Source organism: Anguilla anguilla, chromosome 15 (assembly GCF_013347855.1).
Source record: "Anguilla anguilla isolate fAngAng1 chromosome 15, fAngAng1.pri, whole genome shotgun sequence".
Classification (NCBI taxonomy): Eukaryota; Metazoa; Chordata; class Actinopteri; order Anguilliformes; family Anguillidae; genus Anguilla; species Anguilla anguilla.
Window position 1 is genome coordinate 31,421,965 of NC_049215.1, and position 9,356 is coordinate 31,431,320.

A 9,356-nucleotide genomic window follows, 5' to 3' on the forward strand; every position below is an offset into this window, starting at 1 on the left:
GCCCCAGACCAGTTCAGTCAACGTGCTAACGTGCTAACGTAATCACACACGCTACACACAAACCACTGCTCCTCTCCGTTGCTAAGCACTGAAGGATTCTGACTCGGTTCATATCCGCTAATGGGAACTTCGAGTGTAGCTGAGAGAGACCTCAGTCTCTGCTAGGATTATGCCCATAGTTTCATAATGGGGAAAAAAATGCGTAGAATTAATCATTCCACTGCAGCGGTGTCCACGGTAACATAAAAATAACAGTGATGAAAACAAGCAATGTACTGCAGAGAAAGGCCTTTAGGCCAGTAAGCACAAATAAATATCAATAAATTCCACTTTTTAAATCAATCCTACTAGAAACATCTCATTTTGCTGATGACTCCCATTAAAATTAGGCTTTAGGGTTATAATTAAATTTAGGGTCAGAAAAGTGTTAGGGTTGAAGCAAGATAAGGGTTAGGCACAAGTTTTAGTTGATTTTGGACAATTCACAATTGGGACGTAACACTACAACAATATGCATTGTGCTGCTTTTTCAGTGAAATACATTTTATATAAATAATGACCCTAAATACATTTCTGTGCATTACATTTGTTGATTTAATGATATTTATATTGTATCTAAGCACACAGATACTGTATGCTTTCAGTCTTTGAAGACCAGAACAAACAGCATGGTGCTCAAAGGCTGTGATTCACAGGTGAATTTATATCACAGGTGAATTTATTACACAGGTGATTTCACTACACAGGCGAACCCTGTTATTACTGTTATTGATGAAAAAGATGAGCTCCTCTGCTGTTGTTGCAGCAAATGATGTCAGGGACTGAGACTGAACAGCATTTCCAGGGCTGCTTTCATTGTCTGGGGCACTAACGACCCAGATCTGCATAGATAATCCACCAGCTCACGCTGATTAAGGAAGGCAGTCTTTCAGGCGATGAGGGTGCCGAGAGAACGCCTCATCTGCGAAGTCAGACTCGTTTACGAGACGACGGATAAGCGAGCTCTCAAGGCAAGAGAAGACCACTGGCTCAAGGGCTGCCATTTTACGATTTCTCGAAAGCAAACAGCGCAGAGCAGATCAGCCCACCGTGCGAGCTGAATTTGAGTGATTCCTCTTTACTGCTTGCTCGCTTCTTGCCTTTTTAACATGCTTTTTTGAACGCCTGTGTTTTTGACAGACATTGTTCTGGAGTCATCCTCTATGTTTCCGGTCTGGAGAATTTCAGTCCAAAAAAGGCCTGGTTTTGCAATTAGTTGTGTTTGAGGAGGGTGGGGGGGGGGGGGGGGGGCGGGGCAATCCTGGCAGAGTTTGGCAGTGGAGCTCACTGAGAAATAGAGACTGTAGTATCTGAGGGGTGAACAGGTTAGATTATCCCCTGTAGAGGGATGAACACGGGACCAGTCTCACATGAGTTTTCCCTTACACAGCACAGATCCCACAGGAATTCTGGGAAGTGGAGTTAAGCACAAGGGAAGCAACAGTAAGCAATGAAAAACCTCCAAAAAGCCAGTTCCCGTACTGATTAAAGAGACTTGAATCTCACCTAATCCCAGTGACATGGCTGTGTGTGTGTGTGTGTGTATGCGCGTGACTCACGTGTGTTCCTGTATGTGCGTGTGCACGCATGTGTATCGACTTGCCTCTGGAGTGGTTAAGTATTGATCTGCCAGACGGGGGCTTAAAGGCAGAGAAACATCTAGAATTCAGCACAAGACCCCCCTCACACACACGTCCACAAAAATCAGCCGCCATCCGGTGGCTAAACACTCTGACGCGACGGCTTTTCTGTAACTGGATACAAGCAAGCTAATTCAATCATAGCGCAGCGAACACGCGTTTCAGGGCATTCTGGGAGCCCTCTCCCTGCCTGCGGTGCTCGGGTATCGATCGCTCCCCCGAAATTCACACCTCGTCAGCACACCACACGAGGAGCCAATTAGAAGGGCCCGTCACTGAAGGAGAGAAGGCCAGGGGGAGACACAGCAGGGGAAGCCTCAGCTGAGATACAGTACCGCTATGGCGGCTGTTATGCTGTTTTATATTACTGCTCATTTAACTGCCAAGCCCTTTAATCCACAGTCACTTAAAAAGGCTTAAGATTTATTAAATGCATATCAAACAAAGGCACTAATAAGACAGGAGTAGAGTAGCCAGTGCTACGGTACATTAGCAGAACACTGGGCGCAATGATAAAACGCAGGCACGCAACCGTAATTGCTTTATTTAGAACAGATTTATGAGAGCAATGATATTTTACAGCAAGCTAACGTACACATTGTGTCACACAATAATCTGCGAGAGAAAAATGTGCTGCTCTGGGCCGCTCCTGTTTATTCAGGGGTTGACTGAACTCCAATGAGTTCCTAATGGCTCTATTGTGTTCCAGCTGAGAGCAGATACTTTAATTTCTTACCCAGCGTGCGGGCCCTTTCAGCTCTGGCTCCAGCTCTGCCAACATCCCTAGGACGTTGGGGGTGTGTTACCTGATACCATAGCCCTGGTTCCCTCACACCTGTGCGTTAAGAAGGGAGTTCCTTTTGGGGGTTTCAACATGTGACCTTCATCACGTGCTGATCCACAACCCATCCAAACACTGAGGCTTGGGGACTGTGAAATGGCTAGCGCATTTTGAGGAGTGAAGTAAAAGTTGAATCTGGGTAAGTAGAGATGGCCAAAAACATAGGATAAGGATGTAGCTATTAAAAATTCAGTGTGTACTTTTAAATTTGAGATCTCTTGTACTGTGCTTCCAGGTAACACCTTTTTTTAAAAAGAAACTTTATCAATACAAGTCTGCTATTTCTAGGCGCCATTTTGAAGTTTTTTTTGGGGGGAGTTTATACACAGGTCACTGAGCGACTGCATCACACATCACCGAGAACAAACGGAGCGATCTGATTGGAGTTCAGAGAGATGAGCTGCAGAACAGCGGATACAGCAGAACTGTCTCGGGAAACAAAGAACAAAAAAAGTCAGGAGAACTTCCTCAGCTGGAGGAGTCGCGGGGGTCCTAACTTCCCAAGGTGAGGGGGAAGTGGGAAAACACCCGGAGGAGGCGAGGAGAACGGGTCCTGCGCGAACGCGGCTTTGAAGCTCAGCCGCTCGGGCGCCTCTCTCCCCCTCTCAGACGCAGACAGCAGAGCTCTGAACCCGCCGCCTCTGAAGTCTGCTTCCCGAGCGGAGCGCGCGTCTACCTGTGCTTTCATTTACTGCCGTCCCAGCACGTCAGAGTCTTCCTCAGGCACAAACTGCCCCCCCCCAAACCCCCAACCCAACCCAACACCGTCTTCCTGACTGATTTGTGGAGATGAACCGGTGTCTATTCTTTTCTTTTTTTATGTATATATATTTTTTGGGCTTTTTCAGCTTTATTTGATAGAACAGTGTAGAGAGACAGGAAGAGAGAGAGGGAGAGATGTGCCACAAAAGTCGGCGGTCTGGCCCACGGATCAACGGTGACGAACAGCACTGAGCATGCTCACAAGCCGACGGCGGGCCTGCACGCCAGCACCAACACGCCGCCGAGCGCAGTGACCGCCAAGCTCCACCGGGCCCGTTTACAAGCGTCTCTCAGGGGTGTGGTCACTGTGGACCGCCCCCCCCACCCAACCACCCACCCTCCCAGTATCTCTGAGGTTCTACCACCTCTGAGACACACCTACGTCAAGCCAAATATGGCAAATCGAGAAGCGGAAAAGCAGACAACCCAGAAGTGACCCTGTCTGGGACGAACAGACAGTGTGATGCAGTCAGAATAAGGAGAGTTTGCTCAGGCTGAAGGTTCCCACTGAAGCTCTTTCTGCAAGCGCGCTGCCGCCATTATTTAAATGAAAAGCAATCTCTGCCACAGCTTGAGACTCATCATAATCGCTACATGTCCTTAAGCACAGACACAAAGAGTCAATCAGTGTGAAAACCTTTATAATGCAGTGGCTTTCTCCTGCAGAGAATTACTCTCACATACCCGCACACGCACACATAGCCGCACACACACACACACACACAGCACGCACGCACACAGACAAACACTTACTCACACTCATACACACAGATACACTGAGATATAGGGGCAATGGAGTACTGGGGTACAGGGGTATTGGGGTGCTGGAGTATTGGGGTACAGGGGTATTGGGGTATTGGGGTACTGAAGTGCTAGGGTATAGCGGTTCTGAAGCACTGGGGCATTGGTGTATTAGGGTACTGGAGTACTGGGGCACTGCAATATTGGGGTACTGTAGTATTGGGGTACTGGAACACTGAAGTTCTGGGGTATTGTGGTACTGCAGTACTGGGTTACTGGAGCACTGGGGTATTGGGGTACTGGAGTATTGGGGTACAGGGGTACTGCGGTAGGAGTTCTTACCCAGTGTGTCCTTTATGTTCTTCACCAGAGAGGCCTTCTTCAGGCTGTTCTTGCGCTCCACGTAGTTGGAAGGGACGTAGCCCGTCTTGTTGGAGGCGTTCCGCACCCTCCACCACGTCTTGGAGTCGTCCAGCAGCCAGAGGCGCTCGTTTTTCCGGATGTCAAGTTCCTGGTCCTGCTGGGCAGCGTAGTCCCACTTGGCGATGACGATGACCTCCTCCGTCATCTTTCATGGAGTCCTTCTGAAACAGAGAGGAGGGGGGTTACCATGGGGGGTTACCATGGGGGGTTACCATGGGGAGGGTTACCATGGGGAGGGTTACTATGGGGGGTCACCATGGGGAGGGTTACCATGGGGAGGGTTACCATGGGGGGTTGCCATGGGGAGGGTTACCATGGGGAGGGTTACCATGGGGGGGTTACCATGGGGGGTTACCATGGGGGGTTACCATGGGGAGGGTTACCATGGGGAGGGGTTACCATGGGGAGGGTTACCATGGGGGGTTACCATGGCGGGGGGTTACAATGGGGGGTTACCATGGGGAGGGTTACCATGGGGGGTTACCATGGGGGGGGGGGTTACCATGGGTCCCAAGTCCCTGACAGTAAATGATAGCACTGCCCACTTAGGGGTTTATGAAGCCTCAATAACCATTTGTCCAGCATATATATACTTATGATCTACTTACTAATTACTGAGATCTAAACGATGTGCGTAAACTGCTTCTGTACAGCAAAGGCAGCGAGGCCAATGCATCAGGAACAGTTCCACACAGACCAGATGAAGCCTTACAACCAATGAATAAAACACACACAACGCGACATACACAGCTCTAAAAAAAAGAGAGAAAGAAAGAGACCTTTTACTGTGATACTGTTTTATGTATTATATAAAGAAATATTATTATTGTTAGTTTTTGTTCCTATTTTTCCTCCATCAAGATTTGGTAATACAATTGTACAATTTTGTCATGTCAATTAGCATTCTGAATTGAAAGAAACTGAATTGAAATGAGAGAGGGAAGACAGAGGAGAGATAAGGAGCGATGTTTTCATTTATGTCTACATTTATCAGTACAGTCTTACGTCCGCCTAGTATCATATTTCATTTACATGATCTGTGTTTGCTTTGGTAATACTACTTTGGTCGCCATGCCAATAAAACGCCGCTGAATCTAACTGTGAAACTGAGAAAGCGAGTGAATGGCCTTCAAAAGAGCTCGCTCCAACCCTGCCCCTGGTGGAATGTTCACTGCTGGAAACAGTAACCGTGGTGACAGGATGTTTCCTGTCTGCTGAAGGCCCAATCACCCCAACACGAGCGCAGGCACACCACCCCTGGGTCCTTTCTCTCTCTCTCTCTCTCCACTCAGAGCAGAGAGATGACAACGCTAACAGCTATGTCACCGTCCACACAGAGACCCCCCGTCACCCTCACACCAACGAAGGCCGTCGTTGGGCCCACACACACGCGTTCACGCGCACAGGCACGCACACACACACACACGTGCACGCACACACACACACACGCTCGCTGTGAAATTCCAGCCATTCTCTCAGTATTTTCCTCACTCATGCATCAGTGTCGCCTGAGCGCTGAGCTCTCTCTCTCTCACGGAATGCAGTGTTTATAACCTCCGGGTGCCTAGCGACCGTCGCCGGGCCAGAGTGTGATCCAGAGAGGGGTCTCCAAACACAGCCACCTCGCCCCAACAGGGGGGCTGGGTGGGGCGGCCTGAACTTCTCCCTCTCACACACACACACGCACACAACCATGCGCTCACTACACACACATGTATGCATGTACACGCACAGAAACTACACATACACACACACACACACACAACCATGCGCTCACCACACACACACACACACACAACCATGCACTCAATACACACAAACAGACACAAATACAAACATACGCATGTATGCACCTACACGCACAGAAACTACACACACACACACACACACACACACACACACAAGCACACACACACTCCGCACCCCCCACAGACCTCACGACAAAGGCATTCTAGGACTTACAGCACACATTACAAGAATCTGTAATCTCACCTGCACAAAGCACCCATTGTCTAGGTGATGATGTCATCTTTATGGGACGGTGCTATCACACCTGCTATTCACCAGCCCGGACAAGCCCTGCATGGGGAGCCTGGAGCTTGTGTGTCGCCTCACAGAAGTGCCTCGAGCACAGAAAGAGGAGGAATTCCTCCTTTACAGCGGATGGAATTCACGCTTACATTCCTGCCTCACGCCCCAAATCGCTGGGTATGACTTCTTTCCTCTTTCAAAAACACACAGACCGTACGCAGGATTGCCAAAGTGCAGAAACCATACGACCAACCCTGGGATGAGTAATATACTTCTTAACCCATTTGAGACACATTTCCTTACACTTTAAGATGTTATGGATGAGGGTTATGAGGGTTATGGTGCCCCATTTTGACCAGGCTTGTCATACACAGAAAGCAGTTCAATAATCAACAGGATTCTGGGATGTGTGGGGGAAAGAGGTGAGCTGTGTGGGGCAGGGGATGCATAAAATTTTTTTTGAATATCAATTAATCAGCTCCACCCCGCCCAAACAACCCCTCATTCCTCCCCAAACAATCTGCCAAACTAATCCCCCTCTATCCCTCTAAAGCTCAGTGTTATTCAGCTCCAGAACCCATGCTAAGCTCTTCAGGTTTACAGATTTAAAGGGGAGGGGAGTTATGCAAGAATCTGGCACCCAACAGATAAATTCACATGGCCAAGTTAAAAAAAAAAAGGCTCTTCTTTATAACTAAATGTCACGGAGGTGCAGTATGAAAAGCTTTGAACAAATTCCAACAGCCCACTGCAAATCCTAAATCTAATTCCTATTCTCCTGAGGAAGAAAAACACACACAATAACGAGGAATAAGATTTATCTACAGTAAAAAGCATTCCCTTTTTTTTTCACTTTTTCATAAATCTGGCAGCTGAAGAGTCCAGGGGAGCAGACTGTGACCCGGAGTCGTTAGGATGACTACGCGAGCTCCTTCACAGCGGCTCAGAGGGTGCCGATAATGACTGGCTGTTTACAGAGAGAAAATTATTATTTTTTTAAAGAGATTGTCATGCCAGCAGTAAACCCAGAGGCACGCTGAGTCAGGCCCTTTCCCCCCCCCCCCAGATTAAAGTCACTGCGTGAAAGGATCCGGCTTCGGATCGGGGGGGGGGGGGGGGGCGATAACGAGCCAAAAACAAGCCCGAGTGCCACATCTTCACCAGCGCTCGCTGTGCATCCTGTCTGCGGAGTCGTTTGCTCTGGCCTGACGGAAAAAGAAGCACTCCTAAAACAGGAAGGAGACCCAACCCATTACTGCACTGCAGCGATACTCAAATCATAACCGGGGGAAAAAAAACCGACCACAGACACCTGGGGTGGGGCTGATGGAGGGGAAAGGGGGGGGGTGGCTCTTCAGCAAATGGGTCTTTATTTAGGGCATTTAGCAGTAAGAGGAGATCTAGGGAAGAAGGGAAGGAGAGGGGGATAAAGAAAAAGAAAGGATGAAAAATTGTTTGGTCCAATGTGCTATGGGCTCATTCAGGCCCTGTGACAGAGCTCCGCCAGAGGACCCGTGATGCCAGGTTAGCTTGGGCCCTATAACGGAGCTCCACCAGAGGACTCATGACCCCAGCATATGCAGGTTAGCTTGGGCCCTGTAACGGAGCTCCACCAGAGGACTCATGACCCCAGCTTGTGCAGGTTAGCTTGGTCCCTGTAACGAAGCTCTGCCTGCTGTGGCTGTTAAATGAGCACAGCTGGAGCTGTAACAGCTCTGATGGCTGTGTGGAAAATGCAGGGGGGGGGGGGGGGTGGTTTTCAGAAGACATGGAAAGATCCTGAATCAGCAGGAACGGAACGAGCGAGTCACTGACCCGCCTCTGCGGATGCGTCTCTACAGTGTTCCGCTGGTTTGGAGATGGAGGTGGAAGGTTGGGGGGGGGGGGGATGAGACCCGACCCCAGGAGCACCTGATCAGACGGGAGTGAGGAGGGATCGCCCGTGAGCGGGCATCGCCAGGGGGGATGAGGGAGACCAGCTGTTTTCCCCCGTTTTTCCCCACGCCATGTAAGACACACAGAACGAGAGCCAGGACACGCAAAGGAAAAGAGGAGTAATCTTCCATCTGTTAAAGTGGGAGGGGGAAGGAGGTGGGGGGGGGGGGGGGGCGAGAAAAATGTATTTCATGCCAGGAGAAAACAGTGCTTTATCAGCTGGTGAAGGAGAAATCAGTTTCACAGAGTGAGATAAAGCCCTGAAACATTAATCCCCCACACAGGCAGATCATAACATCTCTCAGTCTGTCTGTTAATCTGCAAGAGGTCTAAGCATGACACCCCCCCCCTCCCCGCACCCCCCCCCCCCGCCCCCTCCTTTCCCCACACCACCCGCCCCCACCCTCCCCTCCCCGCACCCCTATTCTTCACCAGTCACCAGCCCAGGACCATGTTTCACCATTCCATTCTGCTACAGTGGCACCTCTAATGGTTAAAGGAGGTACTGCAGTCTGTCTCAATGACTGCTCTAACCAATGCGACCACACTGAACGCACAGTGAACACACGGTACTTAACAAAGCCACCTGCACACTTCCTCCACCACACAGATCACCACTCCCCAGTAAAGGATACATTTCTCAAGCCTTCCTAAGCCCTGACACTGAACTGTACTCTACTGCTGGTGGGGTAAATGTTACAGTAAGGTTGGAGCTGTGCGGTACTGTAATGCTGGTGGATGTGTTGATTAAGCGTTGCTGAAACGTTGGAGCAGCGTAGTACTATGTTGGAGTGCAGCATCGACAGAAGAACAGTGGTTTGAAGCCAGTCAGCATCTCTGCAATTAATCACAGAGATCTGTGTGTGTGTGTGTGTGTGTGTGTGTGTGTGTGTGCGTGTACATGACTGAAGAGGGGAGAGTGAGTGTGTATGTGTATGTGTGTT

The 9,356-nt window shown here is 49.5% G+C and overlaps 1 protein-coding gene across 3 annotated transcripts in view; it reads right to left on the reverse strand.

Annotated features, from left to right (window-relative positions):
* The window catches only part of LOC118213661 (cytoplasmic protein NCK2-like), a 44,419-nt gene that overhangs the window by 7,523 nt on the left and 27,540 nt on the right, over positions 1-9,356 (reverse strand). For 2 of the 3 annotated variants that reach the window (XM_035392676.1, XM_035392677.1), the window contains exon 2: positions 4,366-4,604. In XM_035392676.1, coding sequence (XP_035248567.1) covers positions 4,366-4,591 — 226 coding nt within the window. In that variant the 5' untranslated portion in view covers positions 4,592-4,604. Of the gene's footprint in view, positions 1-4,365; positions 4,608-9,356 lie in introns of all 3 variants that reach the window. The other variant, XM_035392675.1, reaches the window with a different exon arrangement.